Source organism: Acartia tonsa, chromosome 13 (genome assembly GCF_053477335.1).
Source record: "Acartia tonsa isolate MP-2025a chromosome 13, ASM5347733v1, whole genome shotgun sequence".
Lineage (NCBI taxonomy): Eukaryota > Metazoa > Arthropoda > Copepoda > Calanoida > Acartiidae > Acartia > Acartia tonsa.
The window spans coordinates 12,090,385-12,109,847 of NC_137272.1; the positions used below are offsets into that span (position 1 = coordinate 12,090,385).

Consider the following 19,463-nt stretch of genomic DNA (forward strand, 5'->3'; position numbering starts at 1 on the left):
ACATTAAATGCTTTGCTTAGTTCTAACTGACATTAATACAAAAATACACAATTTTTAAAGATTTTTTTACAAAAACAGTTGAAGAGAAAAAATGAATAATCAATCATAACTTCCAAGCGAACAAAAGAACGGACATTTGGCATTATATACTCCAGAACCTACAAGGGACTCTAAACCTGTGGGCCCTACCCCATAGGGATACTATCCCTATGGGGTAAAATTCCTTCCTATAACCTAAAATTTCAAATCATATTTTCTCTTTGAGGTTCACATGTACGATAAGTGAAACTGCAGTATATACAAGGAAGGGGCTGTTTGTTACATTAGTCCCCAAAGCTTTAAATAACATCAACTTTGGGTACTTTTATTGAATTTTGTTTGAGTGTCTAAACGTTTCAACCACTAATTGTAATCTAAAGAAGTGGTATTTTTATGTATCAGCATAAAGGATGTACATTAATTTATCGGCTTATGTCTTATCCCTTTAAATCCTTGAAAATATACGTACTAATTGCAGATTTATTATAAAACAAAACTATTAATAAATTTATTTTTAATATAATAACAAATTTTAACATTATATTATATTTTATAATTATTTATTTATAAGTAATTTAGGTTTATTTTATTGATATGATACTATTTGAGCTTTAAATATTATGATATTTTGAAATGTTAAGAAAAACAATTTATTTTGTTTAATACTATAGTTGCTAGTTGTTAGGGGTGGCAGGGGTGGTCAGAAAAATAGCATAAAACCACTGCAAAACACATTAAAGGCTATCTGAAAAGTACAACTGACCAGCATTTTCAGAGATCTTTAGCTTGAGACAAATCTATTTGAGCAATTTTGTTTCAAAATTAATTGAGCAAAAACCATAATACATAAATTTGATAAGAGTATGTGGATACTTTCCCACAAAATGTCTGATGAGCATTAAACCTTAAACCCCTTTCTTTAAAAAATAATTCTCCATTTCTTCTTGTTACAAGTAGCGCAGCTACTCTATAATTATTTGGTAAGAGTTTGGCTCCAGAAAGTACGTCTATTGTTGATGAACTCCAGGCCCTCGTTGATAATTCCACTAACGGCCGTACTGAAACAAAAATGAATAAAAATTGGGCGGTTTCCTTCAAAGTGCCTGTCGAGCACTGAATATTATCCACCTTATTTTTAAAATAAATTGAAAATAAGGGTGTTTTTTTGCCTATGCCTAACCCTACGGGGCCTATACCTGCAGTGCACTAACCATTCCGGGTTTCCCAGTATCAAATTTAGCCTAAGTTAACAACATAAACTACCCCCCACCCCCAGTCTGTTTTTTTAAAAGAGGGATTGATGTATATTTCTCCATTTCCGAGGAGACACTCTTGAGATAAATTGCTAAGATTATTATTGTGCGGATATTGAATTTGTGGTTTTAGAGCAAGTTTGGAGTTTGAGTCAAGGGCACTTATTTCAATAGATTATACATTTGTAATTACATAAAATTAATTTCAAGAATGGGAGAATGGCATAGCTAATAATCAATAGGACAAGACAATGGACGATAAATTTACGAGATATTGTACAGTACATCCATATAATTAATATAATATAACCTTTATGTAGGAAACAGCTTATAGTGTCCGATAAAAATTGACGTCATACAATACAAACGACCAATGATAGGCCAGTTTACATTATGATTAACCAATGGTAAATTGTATACTGGCCTATAATTGGTCATTTTTACCGTATTAGGGCATTTTTTATTGGACACTGTACGCTGTTTCCATCTGTAGATTAAACTTATCAAAATATCGAGTATATACCTGGAACCTGAAATTGACTTGAACACTTAAATTTAATATTGGGATTTTAGATGAGCAGCAGCGCTACTCTATAACTTACTTTGTCTGTTCTGTAATGATGTCAGGGGACATTTCCGGAGATGATGTGGTGATGTTTTGTGTCAACAGATGCAAATATTCTTTTTCTTTCCTTAATTAGGATAATTATTATAAGTTAAAAAGACCAAGCAGTCAGGAATTAGTAGATTCCTCCTGGGAATTTAAAGAATAACAACATCCATAAAAGTTAAGCTCTAAAATCAGAAAGAAGGCAAATGAACAATAACCCTTGTTGTACGTAAATTTATTGCAAAATTTTGTAAATTCAAGACACAGTAAAAGACATACTTTCATTTTTGGAATTTGATTATAGAGTTGCCTCGATTCTTGTCCTAAGAATCATTATTTCAAAAATCAAATGAATAGGATATTCATATTAGACAAACAAAACTAATTCGTACCTAACTGTTATAGGAATTATCATGCAAAGTTTTAAATCGATAGGACAATTCTAAAGTGCCTAAATTAACAAAAAGAGTTAACCGTTACGGGCGTAGAGACGGACCGAACACACTTATAGAAAAGCTTCGCTTTTAAAAATGAGGTCACATTTTTAAAATGGTTTTATTGTACAATCTATTATAAGAACTAAATATAATTTTTTGTCAATATCATAAAAGGAAATATTCTAATGAATTTTCCAAAAAAAAAGTATTGGAGAAAATAAATAAGTCCATAACAATAAAAGATATATCTATTATTTATGATTAAAGCTTGTGGTTAAACATATATATGGATATAACCTAGTTAAAGAGTAGCTGGTTTTTTTCTACCTCAAATGATCAACTTCTTTGGATGTTTTGGATTTGGCGGCCTTTACTCGTTTTCCTAAATTGAAGAAAATTAAAAATACCTTAATCTTAGTACAAGGTTTTAAATAGATAGGACAAGTTTATTAAAATAGAAGTAAAATAAACCTGATCTTGTTCTTTGAACATTTTCCTGTTTCTCCAAACTTGCGAGATAATCTTTCAGTAACTAGGCATAGAACAAGGAAGATTACGGTCAGTGAAAGCAAAGCTTTTTTTTTAAATAAGATTTTAGCTGGATTCTTTATCATCATTTTATGTATGTATTTCAGAATTTTACTATCGATAATACAATTTATAATAAAAATATAGAATGAGTTACGAAATGAGTTTATGTACAATGATAGTAGAGCTTAGTACACCTCTTTTAGTACAGGCAGTACTTGTAGAGGTTTTACTACTAACTCGATTTTGATTGGAAGTTTAGGGGTGTAGCGAATATGGGAGCACAGGGGAGCGTGGTGTAGAACAGGGTAATGAACCAGAGTTGACCGTTTGTTTTTATTTTTTCTTCTGGTGTAGTTTTAATTGGCTATTAGTCATTTTATTACCTAATTGAGACGCGATTCTCCTTTAAATTTAAAGTGAACATCTAGAGAACCCAAGGTCAGCATCCGTTTGTAATAGGATGCAATACACTAACGCCCAATGGTTGATATTCCGTTAAGTAACATCCACCAGACAACCAACACTTTGATTTCACAACCTTTGTCTGAGAAGTAATGAGTTGTGCCTGTTTATGGGCCGAGACATTCCCCCTACTCTAACTATTTATGTCGAGCATCTGACATAGCAGCAGTAGGAAACATTTTTAGTTATGGCATAGTGTCATACCAAGATTCGAACCTATCACCTCCTCGGCGACGAGTGGATACTTTTAGTTGCTAAAATATTATTGCATTTTAATAGTTATTTCTCGCATCGTATTATAAACAGCTTTCCGTGGATATAGAATGTACAAGTATAAGATTAAAACTAGTTTTAATCTTATAATTGTACATTTTTATATTCGTAGAAAGCTAGACATAGTTTTTTTCGTATGGATAAGAACCGGTTCCTACCCACCGGATTCGAATGAATACGAGAATAGTTATTTCTCGTATCGTATTATAAACGGCTTTCCGCGGATATAGAATGTACAATTATAAGATTAAAACTAGTTTTTTTAGCCCCGTGGTGCCGAAGGCACCGGCTAAAAAAACTGGTTTTAATCTTATGATTGTACATTTCTATATTCGTAGAAAACTGGATATAATACGATGCTAGACATAGTTTTTTCGGAGGGATAAGAACCGGTACCTATCCACCGGATTCGAATGAATACGAGAAAATGTTTTACCTTTTTATCAAAAACCTGGTTTTCTCCGATACAATTGTAGATGGTTTTCTTGCACTTCATTATTCCAAGCTTAAAAAAAAATATCATCAAATGTGATTTAATCCCGTTAAAGCAAGGGTTGAAGCTTTTTAATTTATTGTCTCTCTTATATTAATAGCAAAGTCTCAATACTTATTTTTTTAAATAAGAGGGATGGGAGTTGGTTGATTTTAAATCCTTAACCCTCGCGGGGCCTAAAACTGCGGGGCTACCATGTAACCAATATAACCTAACCTATAAAAAACTCTAACCCCATTAAATTTATTTCTAAGTTATGGAGGAGGAGGAGGGAGGAGGGAGATTTGAGAGAAACCGCTTTAAAAAAAGAATTAAATTACCTCAACACCACTCGTGTCAGGCGCGTGTCGTTTTACTCTGAAATATTAAATATTAGATGGACAAAACTGTTATTGGTCGTTTTGCCATCCATTAGCTTAGTAATTTTGGGGGGTTGAATCGTGATTGGTCAGTGCAAAGTAACGGTATCTAAACGATTTTAAGTTTTTTTCTTAATCCGTATGCTTAACTATTTTGAGGGGGGGGGGGTATTTACCCCCTTAAATATTTTGAGGGTAGTACATAGACCTCTCAAAAATTATTGTAGGGTATAATAACTTTTCTCAAATAGGAATTACTCCACCTGTTGAGATTTATTACCCCCCTCATAAAAAAAAACCTTGGACCTCTCAGCTATTTTAGCACATTATTTTAGCACAATGTTACAAAAATCAAGTTTTTAAGATTTAAGATTGTCTACTCGAAAAAAAGATATAATATATGTATAAAGTCTCTTTAAATAATTTTTGGCTCAGCAAAATCTAATCTTGAAAATATCTGAGTAAGCTAAAACATTATTAAAATGTAAAGAAGTTGTATCAACTTTTTTGCTTTTTATTTAAGATAGCTAGCCGGTTCTTTTAGTAAGTAGTAGATGTAAAATTTTTCATAGAATTCAGATATGCAATCGGTTTTTTTGTAGACCTCTTATTTTTTAAGTAATTTAAGTTTTTTAAAAAAATAATTAAGTCGGTTTTAAGGTACTAAAACGCAACAAAATAAAAGAAGAAAATGGCCAGTATGAACAAAAATAGTAAGATCTTTAATTTGACACCTTACTTTTAAAATTCTGTTGAGTAATTATTGAAAAAATCTATTTTTTAACCTCGGTTTAATAAAAACTTTAGACCTAAATATTTTCTCAAACAGACATAAAAAACATGGGTTCATATATACCTTTAGAATCAGAAAAATATTACGAATCCATTCTAAGCAAAATTGAAAAAGTTTTTAAAAAATGAAATAAAAATAAAAAAAATAAAAAGTTTATTTTAAGAATTGTAACTACTAAACTAGCCAATCACAAATCGCGAAAATTGACGAATCGCGAAGCTTAATCTATAAAGTTAACCAATAGAATTGCCATAAAAAAAGGAGAACGTTCATACAATATATACAATAGATACTACAATAAATATAGTGATATTACAGAACATGTAAAGAATAAAAAATTATGAACAAATATGCATCAGTCTGTTTATAAACTTCAAAACAATGCAGTTAAAAATACATTATTGTTTCTTGTGTTTAAAAAATATCTGCTACATTGCATTGTCTTTTGTTTAGGTTTAGTTCAGGTTTTATTCAAGCTAACCCTTTAAAGCCGAAAATTATGATTCTTAAAATAAACTTATATTTTTTATTTTAGTTTTATAAAAGTTTTTCAATTTTGCTTAGAATGAATTCGTATTATTTTTCTCATTCTAAAAGTATATATGAAAACATACTTTTTATGCCTTTGAGAGGATATTTTTAATTTAAAAGTTTTGATTAATCCGAGGTTAACAAAATAGATTTTTTCAATAATTACTTAACAGAATTTTAAAAGTAAGGTGTCAAATTAAAGATCTTACTATTTTTGTTCATACTGGCCATTTTCTTCTTTTATTTTGTTGCGTTTTAGTACCTTAAAACCGACTTAATTATTTTTTTTAAAAACTTAAATTACTTAAAAAATAAGAGGTCTACAAAAAAACCGATTGCATATCTGAATTCTATGAAAATTTTTACATCTACTACAGGGTGTTTTTTTTTAATGAGTTAAAAGTATTGCTTAATTTAACCCACTTGCCATTGACAGAAATTAATAATCTATATCTTAATTTCTTCATTGATGTGGGACATTTTGTATGAGAAAAAAATATTTAGAGATTTTCAACAAATTCTGCCTTAAAAACCGGTTCTTCTAAAGTACCTATATTTGGAATATTTTTGGATCATGACAAATTTTAAGAGTATGCAAAAATGCGTACATTTTTAAAAATCAAATTGCGTGGCTTGTGTTAATAGTAGAAAAATGTTATGCATATCGTTAGAATTGTCATAAACTCTAGTTTTTAGGTGTTTAAGAACTATTCCTGTGCTACGTATAGTTTAGGAGCTACGTGGTAAAATGTTCCAACTTACTTAAAATTTTCAACATTTCTCACATTTTCCAATGTAGCTTCTATACTACAAATAGCATGTATGTGTTACATATATTTCCAAAAACTAGAGTTTATGACAATTCTAACGATATGCGTAACATTTTTCTACTATTAACACAAGCCACGCAATTTGATTTTTAAAAATGTACGCATTTTTGCATACTCTTAAAATTTGTCATGATCCAAAAATCTTCCAAATATAGGTACTTTAGAAAAACCGGTTTTTAAGGCAGAATTTGTTGAAAATCGCTAAATATTTTTTTCTCATACAAAATGTCCCACATCAATGAAGAAATTAAGATATAGATTATTAATTTCTGTCAATGGCAAGTGGGTTAAATTAAGCAATACTTTTAACTCATTAAAAAAAAACACCCTGTACTTACTGAAAGAACCGGCTAGCTATTTTAAATAAAAAGCAAAAAAGTTGATACAACTTCTTTTTAAAAAAGTACTTATAAGTACAACATAGTTATTTATAATTCAAATTTTATTTAATACCTATATTTGCAACAACTTTTACTACACAGAAACTCCCAATTTTTAACACTAACAAAATCCCTGCCCCTCTCGGAGAGCCTCGAACCCGCAACATACGGATAAGGAAACCAACATTCTATAAATGAGCTATATTGGAGACCAATTATCAGTTGTGAAAATAGACAATGTATACAAAAACTTATTTCTTATAGTATACTTTAAAATTTCATATCCTTCCATGTCTGTCATCATAGCTCAGGGGTAGAGATGAGGTTCCATTCAGAGGGTTTCAGTTCAAAACTACCCAAACACCAAATTTAATTTTCACTGTCTGAGATAATAAGTAATACAAAATTTTAAAATATTTTTAATCATTTACATCATACATTATACAGTCACTTAAAATATTAAAATATTTTTTAATTTGTTTTTGGTGAGACTCAATCTCGCATCCATTAAACCAAATATCAGTGGTAAAACAAATTATTTTCTCACCAAACCTCCAAATCTTTACAGTGGTATGCATGTTTTGTAGATTTATTGTTTTAGTCTTAATCTGTAAATGTCAAAATATATAAGATTGAGAAAAAAATATTTTTTCAGTGGTGTGTCTTGAACCACCATCCTTGACATCTGAAATCTGATGCCTTAACCAAAAGAGCTAATTTAGCATGAGACATATGTGAGTGTTCAACAGTCTTATTCTAAATGCCAAAGTATATAATATTGAAAATAATATTGTTTCAGTGGTGTGTCTTCAACCACCATCCTTGACATCTGAAACCTGTTGTCTTAACCAAAAGAGCTAATTTAGCATGAGACATATGTAAGTGTTCAACAGTCTTATTTTAAATGCCAAAGTATATAATATTGAAAATTATATTTTTTCAGTGGTGTGTCTTGAACCACCATCCTTGACATCTGAAACCTGTTGCCTTAACCAAAAGAGCTAATTTAGCATGAGACATATATTTCTGTTCAACAGTCTTATTTTAAGTGCCAAAGTAAATAATATTAAAAATTATATTGTTTCAGTGGTGTGTCTTGAACCACCATCCTTGACATCTGAAACCTGTTGCCTTAACCAAAAGAGCTAATTTAGCATGAGACATATTTAAGTGTTCAACAGTCTTATTTTAAATGCCAAAGTATATAATATTAAAAATTATATTGTTTCAGTGGTGTGTCTTGAACCACCATCCTTGACATCTGAAACCTGTTGTCTTAACCAAAAGAGCTAATTTAGCATGAGACATATGTTGTGTTCAACAGTCTTATTTTAAATGCCAAAGTATATAATATTGAAAATATATTGTTTCAGTGGTGTGTCTTGAACCACCATGTGTTCAAAGTATATAATATTGAAAATATATTGTTTCAGTGGTGTGTCTTGAACCACCATCCTTGACATATGAAACCTGTTGTCTTAACCAAAAGAGCTAAATTAGCATGAGACATATGTGAGTGTTCAACAGTCTTATTTTAAAAGCCAAAGTACATAATATTGAAAATTATATTGTTTCAGTGGTGTGTCTTGAACCACCATCCTTGACACCTGAGACCTGTTGCCTTAACCAAAAGAGCTAATTTAGCATGAGACATATGTAGATGTTCAACAGTCTTATTTTAAATGCCAAAGTATATAATATTGAAAATTATTTTATTGAAATAAAATATTTCCCCTTGCCCTCACCTTTCTTTTCCTTCTCTGCATTAACACAGCATTCTTTTTATAAGAATCTACCTCTGTTTATGTTGCAACATGTTGTGATGAACACAACATGTTTTCAAAAACATATTTAATGTTGTCTTTTTTTTAAATCTAAAGAGAGTGAAATAAAGTGTATGAATTAAAATTTCAGTTTATAAAGGTTAGTAAATTAAATTTTAAATTGGTTAGTAAATCATGCCAATACATTATAAAGGTTCTAAGAAATGTAAAACAAATTTGGGCAAGTATTTTCCAAGAAAATTATCTTATCTTAAAATTTTTTTTCTATATTTTCTATTTATAGGGTGACAACAAAATTGTTCTATAAGATCATAATAGGTAACTAGCCAATAGCGAGATAGTTATATCGAGCCAACTCTAGTATCCTTATATATGAAAGTAACAGAATGTCTGCATGGGTGTGTGTGTCTGTCTGTACCCGAAGAATCTCGCTAATAGCTGAACCGATAAAAATAGTTTTCTGAGCGCGCTTATAAAACTGTACATATTGCAGAACCTTAACGGATAAGACAATGGATGATAAATTGATGTATATTCCATTATTTCGATAAACAAAATACCGCTTAGATTAAAATATTTAGTGGTAAGGATATACCCTGCTGGCTTGTACAATCCAATCAATATCAATAAAAAGAAGTTCCCAAAGTTTTTGACCAATTGTGCTTGCGAAACTTTGAGGTGGAGTATAATTTACTGTCTATGATATATTTAGAACGCTAAATTCAGTAACAGGATGTTTGTCTGTCTGTACAACCGCTCAACTGTTACGGTATTCCTATTCAGGATATCTTCTCATAGGTCCTTGGAAGGTTTATATCTACTTTCAGGGAGGGTACCACCAACCTCCCAATTGAAATCGCCCTTACATTACCCCCAAAACAAATCTTTATTACCAAACTACTTTTTCTTTTTAAATCTAAAATAATAAGAAAAATCGTTTATCTTATTCAACTCTGCCTTCTCAAGTGCCCCCAGGGGCCTCTAGGGGCGTAGCCGACAGTATAGAAAAAAAATATCAGTTTTTAATCAAATGAATCAGGTGCAGTATATGCCCTTTTGTTATAGAGTAGCTGCGCTACTAAGATTTTACCTTAGAAATATAACCAAGGCTTGTTCGAAGGCACAAGTATGATACAAGGATTCTGCTTTTATATACATCGCCTAGAATTCAAGGATAGGACTATGGAAAATTAATCAATATTTTCCATTCTATTTTTGGGGAAAATTGATCTAATTTCCATTGTCCAATCCATGAATAAATTAGAATCAAAGCTATAAAGGTTTGGATCATGGGAAGAAAACCAAGTTGAGGGTTTCGTCGCATTTTCACAGTAGCTTTTGAAAGGTTATTTTAGCTTAGGTTAGTTAAGGTTAGAAAATGGACCCCGCATGGTCTAGAAATAGGAGAAAAGCTACTGTGAAAATGCGACGAAACCCTCAACTTCGTTTTCTTTCCATGACCCAAAGGTTTAAAATATCTACAAGGTGTTTAAAAAAAAACTGCGTTTTTCAGTTTTGTGAATCAACCAGATGGAGCATGAAAAAAATAATTATATGTCCATATTCTCTGTAAAAATGTGCATAACATTTACTTAAGGTGTTTTTTGATATCTCAAAAAATGCGGCTGTACTGATAGGTACATGTAGGGTAAAAATGCTTGATGTTAACAGTGTGAAAACAATTATAATCAAATAACTCATTTATTGTACAACATATAGGTTGAAAAGTGCAATATTAAAGTAAAAAAAGGTTAAATCAATGTCCCCATTTGAGATTTTTTACATATTTTCTTTTTTTGGCTACATGCAAAGAGCTTTTTAGGTTCTTCAGAATTAACTTTTTTCTGTTTCTCTATGGCAAAGTCATTTTTAGTAAGGAATCTTTTTTTATACTGTGCGCATTGGAGAAAAAAACAGGTAACTTTTTATTTCATTTCAATATCTTTAAAAATAAGCAAGTTATCTTGGTTCAAGTGCTAAAAAGGCCTTTTCTTTAATAACTTGTCATTTGAGTTAATATGTCATTTATCAATCAAAGGGATTAGGAGATTAAAGGGGGATGAGTGAGGAATGAACATGAAGATTTTTATTACTATCAAATTTAATTATAATTAAAGCAAGATTAAAGTTAGTCATTTGTTCTGTAAAAATAAGCATTTTTAAGTTAAATTTTAAATGTAATTATTAGAATATTTAGTTAAACGTGATAGCCCTAAATTCTATAAGAATAAAGCAGCACACATACATTTTGAGTTCTTTAAGCTCTAAAAAGCGCTATTGTTTCAAGAGATATTAAAAAACACCTTTTATAAAATTTATCCATATTTTTATAGAGAATAAGAATATATAATTTTTTTTTTCATACTCCTACTGGTTGTTTTCCAAAACCGGAAAACGCATTTTTTTCTGAAACACCTTGCATCAATGTATATATCGCATTTTTCGCGTTTAGTAAAATTCAAAACTATTACATTTTAATATATTCTCGTTTTTATTTTATTTTTCGTAGAAACTTGTTTATAATAAAAATGCCATGCATGATTTTTTAGTATTGCTAAAGGCCGCTATGGAAATTAATCGGTTTGAAGCCAATCTGGAATAGTAATTTATCCCATTGTATTACCGACAACTTTCCACGGGTATTAAAATGAATTATAACAAAACTGGTATTGATTTTATGATTTCTATTTAATCTGGTTCTTATCCAACGGATATTAATCGGGTTCGAAGCCAAACTGGGAACGAAATTATGAAAAAAGGTGGCATTTTTAAAAGCAAAGCTTTTCTATATTTAGGACCGGTCTGTCCGTAACGAATAGCTCTTGGAGTAAATTTGTTGTCCTATCGATTTCAAATTTGACCTGATGATTTCTGTAATATTTAGGTACAATTTAGAAGGTGTATATAGCAGCTATATAAACCTTACCAGAAAATCTGTATATCCCTTTTTGAAAATAGTTTTTGTTATAATTTTTTTGGTGATTCATATGATGATTAGGTGTAATGTTTTAAGCGAGGCCTCTCTAGAAGTCTTAAAATTGAAATATATCGTGTATTTAAGTAATGTTTGGATAGTTTTTGTTATATAAAATAATTTATTATAATTTTGTTATATATATCAATTTAAATCATGATCACTAGAAAAACCAGTCTTGTCCTCCGTGCCTTTATGTACATTGTCTTCAGAAACATTTTTATCATCTCCGGATATTTCCTCAGAACTCTCACTTGATGCATCAACAGGATCCTCCGTAGAGGTTTTAATTTCATCATCTTGTCTAATATTGGGATCATCAAGTGGCTTGGTGGTAGTCAGATTTGCCTTGGTTGCTTTGTCATCATTGAAATTAAGCTCAAATCTTTTTGAATCAACCTTTGAATCAGACTTTAGTTTTTCTCTTAAGATATCCGAATTAACGTTAGAACCCAACTGACCACCATCCAACTGGCGGGAAGCAGATATGCTGAGGGTTTTTGCCATTTTCGATGTGGCCTGCAACGGAAGGTCACCGTCTGAGGGAGAGTCAGAATCTGAGCTTGTTGAATACTCTCCTCGCCTCGATCTACCCTTCCTTGAAATGAGTATGAGAATCATAGCTGGCAGGACTCCAGACAGAAACGGGATGGACACACAAGAAAACCAATGCAAGCAATCACTACGTAGGAGAACAAATGTACTTGGCAGTACAAAGCCAAGCTGGAGGTACAGGGTAAAAACCTGGCTCTCTAAATATCTTTCACTAACCATATTTCTTGTGTAACTAATTATTTTCAAAATTAATTTCAAAGATTTTTTCCAAACAACTTCGAGGATTTATAAAAAAATTATTTTCAAAAACATTTAAATATAAAGTTTGCCACAAATATTAAAATAAAAATCATAAAATTTATACCAGTTTTTCATGGCCTTCCCTTTCATGGATGTTTTACATTGTGAAAATGCGTCAAATACAGTCAAGAAACGTACAGACAACATTGTTTACAAAGAAGCTTCGCTTCTAAAAAAATTATAATTACCTTAACGTTAGTTGGATTTAATCTATGCAACATAAATATAATTTAAACATCATTTTTAATATAAACATGAAAAAGGAATGCATGAAAAAAAAAACCTTATAATGATAAAATTAGATAAAAAATATATTTTTTATCTTATCTACATAATATCTTTGAGGGTTTTTTTACTTATTAAAATATAGCTCTCAAAAAAAACCTTATAATAAACTAACAGGATGTGTGTCTGTATATGTGTCTGATTGTTTGTACCGAAGGATCTCGCTAACCGCTGAACCGATCGGGTCCTCCTTAAAAGGGTAGCTTCTCATAGGTCCCGGGAAGGTTTATTACTATTTAAAGGGAGGGTACCACCACCCTCCCAAGAGAAATTGCCCCAAGAAATGAATCCCCCAAATTCCCCCCCCCCCTAAAAAAGTTTAAATTTAATTTTTAAAACTAATTTTAAAACTAGGGGAGGGGGCAACACCCCCACTCAAAAAAAATTTCCTCACCTCAAATTTTTAAAAAATATTTTCTTTAAAATCTAATTTAAGAAATTGGGTTATTCAATTAAATTTCCCCCTCCCCGCGTAGCCGCTAGTATAATAAAAACTAACCAATCCAATATAAAAAACTTTATATTTTACACGAAAACTAAAATTCCTTGAATTTATCTTCTAAATTTCAAGTATAGCATTTGTCTTATAAACGAGGTTTAAAATTACAAAAAATTTTAAATAACAGCAAACTCATGGTATGATTTTATACTGTGATATATCTGTCACAGAGATCTTAAGAAACAAGTCAATTAAGTTGAAAATTGCTGCACTTGAAGTTAATCCCTTGAGAGGTTTCAACTTTGAAATTTGAACTTTAATATTTGAAGACCAACATTTGCTATAAATTTCATTAAATTCCTATGATATCAATTAAACCTAAAGATGGCTAATATACTAATGGCTTCGCCAATAGCCTCTAAGGTTTTCGTCCCCAAAGATATTTGGGGGCATTCTTCCCATTTTTATTTTTGTTTAGTTAAACAAAGATAGATTTTTCTTTTTTTGGGGGGAGGAGGGGTAGTATTTTTGTTAAAACATGAAACGAATTTTTTGAGGGGGTGTAGATATTGTGTTCCAGCTGAAAAAAAGCGATTTAACTCAGCACTTGTACAACGTTAATGTTGAGCCTTAGGGATACGACAATGAATAATAAATGATATAATACATCCCAAATGATTATAATGAAATCACATTTTCGGTAGATCAAATAATTGGTTTAAAGGTTTGAACTTTATTTGTTTGGAAAATGATAATAAAAAATAAATGATTATCAAAAGTTATCAGCCAATAAATAAGATTAGTTATTTCTTTCATCGTATTATAAACGGCTTTCCGCGGATATAGAATGTACAATTATAAGATTAAAACTAGTTTTTTAGCCCCGAGATGCCGAAGGCACGGGCTAAAAAACTGGTTTTAATCTTATGATTGTACATTTCTATATTCGTAGAAAACTGGATATAATACGATGCTAGACATAGTTTTTTCGTATGGATGAGAACCGGTTCCTATCCACCGGATTCGAATAAATACGAGAAAACGCATTTATATAACCTATGTTTTATTCAGTTTTACATTGTCATATGAAGAGAGCAAACATGTTCGAAACAACTTGTAATGTCTGAATAAATATTTAAAATTCACATTTTGTGTGTTATTACCTTATATTTTTCTCTATATTGTGTATTGAAAACTCTCTTGTAACAATCTTGATACCTTCAATTGAAAAATGTAACTTTGGGTATCAATGTAATTTACAGTCCAATGTACCCTGCCTCCCTGTGTTGGGCCAATTTCCTAAGAAAATCTCTTTCATCTCCAGTGCTAGAGGAATACTAGGATAGGATAATGCAAGTTAAAATCATTTTCCCCCAATATAGGCTTTCATGAATCCATGGAAAGCTGTTTATAATACTATGCTATAAATAACTACTAACAAGTTTTAAAATTTAATATTTTAGATTTTAGACCAACAACAGTAATTTCATTAAACTTATTATGCACAAGATTAAGAAAGAAAGAGAGAGATAGAGAAAGAGAGAGAGGGTGTAATCCATATAACGAAGCACAAATATTTATGGATGGACATTGGATGAACGGACAGAAGGACATACGGCCCGACCATAATTATAGAAACAGCTTCCCTTTTAAAACTGATTAAATTATATTCCTAAGAACAGATTCCGAATAATCCTTTGCTTGATCATGCAGCCCACAACATAACAGAGATTCAGCATAACTAAAACAATTGAAGCTTTGGGAAGTGTCATGTGTGACGTCATAAAAATACGTCTATTATCTCTTTTTGAGGTGTTTCCTTTCCCACTTCTCCACTCATCCTTCCTTTTTAGACGTATTTTTATGACGTCACACAAGATACTTTCCTTCTCCACTAAGTATATTAGTATCACCAGTGGCATGCAGAAGGTGTGTGAATACACCTCACTACACCCCCTCTACAACAAACTAGGGTCCACACCATCCTGATACACACACCCCCATACATTAGTATCACAGCCAGTGGCATGTGGATACATTATGTATGTATGTGTTCTCCTCTCTACACTCCCTCTACACCACCCTAAGGTCTATACTGTCCTGATACACATCCCCATACATTAGTATCACAGCAAGTAGCGTGTGGATACATTATCTATGTGTTCCCCTTCCTACACCCCCTCTACACCACCCTAGGGTCCATACTATCCTGATACACACAACCCCATACATTAGAATCACAGCCAGAGGCGTGTGGATACATTATCTATGTTTTCTCCTCCCTACACCCCCTCTACACCACCCTAACGTCTATACTGTCCGGATTCACACACCCCTTATATTAGTATCACAGCCAGTAGTGTGTGGATACATTATCTATGTGTTTTCCTCCCTACACCCCCTCTACACCACCCTAAGGTCTATACTGTCCTGATACACACCCCCTTACATAAGTATCACAGCCAGTAGTGTGTGGATACATTATCTATGTGTTCTCCTCCCTACACCCCCTCTACACCACCCTAAGGTCTATACTATCCTGATACACACACCCCTTATATTATTATCACAGCCAGTAGTGTGTGGATACATTATCTATGTGTTCTCCTCCCTACACCCCCTCTACACCACCCTAGGGTCTATACTGTCTTGATACACACCCCCTTACATTAGTATCACAGCCAGTGGCGTGTGGATACATTATATATGTGTTCTCCTCCCTATACACCCTCTACACCACCCTAGGGACTATACTGACCTGATACACACAGCCCAATACATTAGTATCACAGCCAGAGGCGTGTGGATACATTATCTATGTGTTCTCCTCCCTACACCCCCTCTACACCACCCTAAGGTCTATACTATCCTGATACACACACCCCTTACATTAGTATCACAGCCAGTGGCGTGTGGATACATTATCTATGTGTTCTCCTCCCTACACCCCCTCTACACCACCCTAAGGTCTATACTATCCTGATACACACACCCCTTACATTAGTATCACAGCCAGTGGCGTGTGGATACATTATCTATGTGTTCTCCTCTTTACACCCCCTCTACACCACCCTAGGCTCTATACTGTCCTGATACACACACCCCCATACATTAGTATCACAGCCAGTGGCGTGTGGATAAATTATCTATGTGTTCTCCTCCCTACACCCTTTCTACACCACCCTAAGGCCTATACTATCCTGATACACACACCCACATACATTAGTATCACAGCCTGAGGCATGAAGAACGGTTGTGGGTACAACCTCTAGCTGTTCACCTGCCTACGCCCCTCTACACTATCCTGATACACCCCCAAAGAGGTTTATGAAACTAATCACTCTTGTTCGAGCTTATTGATTTGCAGAAGGGTGTGTCCAGATAAAAAATGTTGGTTGAAAAGTTCTAACACTGCTATTTTAAAAGGAACCAATCAAGCTTCCTTAAAAGTATCCAAAGAATTTTAGTCAACGAAAAAGCTAGCTTGTTTATATAACATTGGGTGCCATTGTGGTAATACGACAACCAGACGGACGGGCAGTTTACAGAATTGCTACGCTGTGACTTATCACAACAAGCCCTCTGCACTAATCCCCATTATATCACCATGCACCTCATGACCGACGGTGACCCCGCTATCCAGCGGTCAAACTGGCCTGCCTAAATATGGGGAGGGGCACGAACACGCAGCTATCACGCGCCCCTCACGCAATTATATAACCGGGAGGCGCTGCCTCCCCTTTTACCACAGCTGCCCCCTCAGCCTGTCTACCACCGTGGGGCTAAGCCCTTGTGCCCCACACCCCCTTCAAACCTAACCATTGTTATAATCTGTTGTATATAAATAGTAAACATTCATTGTAAATATTATTCAGTTAAATATATAATTTCTGTATGACTAAATCCTGCTAGTTTGTTTTGGTAGAATAATTCAAGGCTAAGGCTCGTTGGATTCGAACTCGCAACCCTGTGAGCTGAAACGTTCGGCTTACCACATCTTGGTGTCAGCGTGTTTCAATCGAGCCTTACAGAAATTAGCCTATTCTACCTCTGATTGGACCCTTTGGCAAGTAAGGGAACAGTCAGCCGCCAACTGAGAAGCCAACTGACCCGTGAGACGGCCTTTTTAGGTCGAATTTCCATCATTTTGAATGCAATATGTGGGCCTTTGGCCTACGGCAAGCAGATTTAGCCTGCTAAAAGCGCCAGTTACGGCGCTTTTTCCGTACCGTGTAGGAGTAGCGCTAGGTACGCAGCCACGGTAATCGGATAATTTAGCTCAAACGGCTACAAAACTGAGTCTAAATTGGCAAGTGTAGCTGGGACAAGCCCCAGGACACCCAGGCCAAACCTACGAGACGGACAGCTAGGTGCTGGTCTCCCTGAGAAGGCAATGTGTGGCTGCGAAGCTTCAGCACACAAGTAAGGCCTACCACTGCGACGGATAGCAGAATTTGAGCCACAGGCACGGCAGGACGGGACATTCCCTGCCGCTGCCTTCCAGGATTCGAACCCGAGGCGCTGCAGGACGGGCCATTCCCTGCCGTCATCTTTCGGGATTCGAACCAGCGGCGCTGCAGGACGGGACATTCCCTGCCGCCGTCACCCCTCTGAACCTTGCAGGACGGACATTCCCTGCTGCCAGTGCTTCCAGAATCACACCTAGAGCTCCTAGTGATAACAACACATAAGTGTGTATAAATGTCAACCAAGTGATAAAAAGAAATATAAAATTGTTGACCCAGTGATAATTGATAAGCTCTAGTGATTCGAAGCTACAGTCTAAGCCACCATGGTAAGCGATACTACCATAGCTGCGGTTCGGCCACCACCGAAGTTTCTGCCAACCCCAGCCGAACGGGAGGCCCCCTTGTCTCAAGGGCAGGACCTCCACTTCCCCTGCCATATCAGGGTGAGGTTTCCCACTCCTGACCCTGCCCAGCACGTACAGGTTGATGCCATGGTCGATTCTGGCAACCGTGTACCAGGGTCTGCTGTAATTTCTGAACACCTCATGCACGCAATGGGCGTGCAACGCATGTTGATTCCAGACAACACCCAAATCCTGACTGCTAACGAGGAAGGCCAGCCCCTCCAGGTAATAGGAAAATTAAAAGAATTATATATGGCAGTTTCACACACCCTTATACTCCATCTGTACCACGTGACTGTGGTACGGAATCTCTCACACCCTCTGAACCTAGGAGGGTATTTTCTCAAGGAGTTTGGAACTAGGCTCTGTTTCGACATGCAACCCCCCTGCTTGTGGGTGCGTGGGGAGTTCATCCCACTCCGTGACGTCCCCATCGACCGGGAGACCGCCGAGAGTTGAGTTACGAGGGGCCTCTGCCAGGCCCACTGCCAGAGCAGCCGCGTGTGGTCGAGAAAGGCACGCACTGGGTGGACACTGCACTAAACGCCCATAGGGGGACCAACCTGCTAGCCATGGGGTTGCCCCCAGTGCCCAAGGTGCCACTGGAGAACCTGCCAACGACGTTTCCTGAGATTGCCAGCCCTCCAGAACCGATCTTCTCCGCCGACACCTTCATCAACGGCCAGCCGTGTCCACCTGGCCCCCTCTACCTGGGACCCCCAGCCATTCAGCCAGCCGAGTCCGAGTCCAGACCCGTCAAGTCGCGGTCTGATGCACCCGGAGCCACACGCAACTCCCAGGAATCAGCCTCTCCTGGCGCCGTGCCCGTCAAGTCGTGGCCGGCCGCCTCCGGAGCCACGCATGGCTCCGCTGACTCAGCCTCTCCTAGCGCCGAGCCCGTCAAGTCGCGGCCGGACGCCCATGGAGCCCAGGCTGGTCCCAGCGCCCCGGCCTCTCCCAGCGCCGAGCCCGTCAAATCGTGGCCGGACGCCCTCGGAGCCACACCTGGCTCCGACACGCTAGCCCCTTCCGAGGCCGAGCCCGTCAAGTCGCGGCCGGTGGGTCCCGGAGCCGAAGCTGACCCCGCGCCAGCCACGTATAGGCTAAGCGCTGTCACTCCAACTGATGGCCAAGCGGGTGGTCTTGCCTGGCCGCGGCGTCATGGCTGTCCCTGTTGAATTAGTGGGGCACCGTACTAAGGATGCCATCCAACTAGCTGCCCCAGAACAGAGGTTTGGGGAGGATCTTGTCATCCCAGAAGG

The 19,463-nt window shown here is 35.4% G+C and overlaps 2 protein-coding genes across 2 annotated transcripts in view; both read right to left on the minus strand.

Annotated features, from left to right (window-relative positions):
- Window positions 1–749: 749 nt before the first annotated feature.
- Window positions 750–12,811, minus strand: LOC145303816 (uncharacterized). The gene is made up of 8 exons (XM_080145455.1): window positions 12,793–12,811; window positions 9,866–9,936; window positions 4,419–4,455; window positions 4,042–4,110; window positions 2,811–2,871; window positions 2,667–2,721; window positions 1,895–1,984; window positions 750–1,097 (listed from the first exon to the last, which is right to left on the minus strand). The coding sequence occupies exons 2-8, from the start codon at window positions 9,931–9,933 to the stop codon at window positions 1,013–1,015; spliced, it is 465 nt and encodes a 154-aa protein (XP_080001581.1). The 5' UTR covers window positions 9,934–9,936; window positions 12,793–12,811; the 3' UTR covers window positions 750–1,012.
- A 2,176-nt stretch (window positions 12,812–14,987) lies between these two features.
- The window catches only part of LOC145335148 (uncharacterized), a 52,129-nt gene continuing 47,653 nt past the window's right edge, over window positions 14,988–19,463 (minus strand). The window contains exon 7 of the mRNA XM_080180880.1: window positions 14,988–15,069. Within this exon, the coding sequence (XP_080037006.1) occupies window positions 14,988–15,069 (82 nt within the window). The remainder of the gene's footprint in view (window positions 15,070–19,463) is intronic.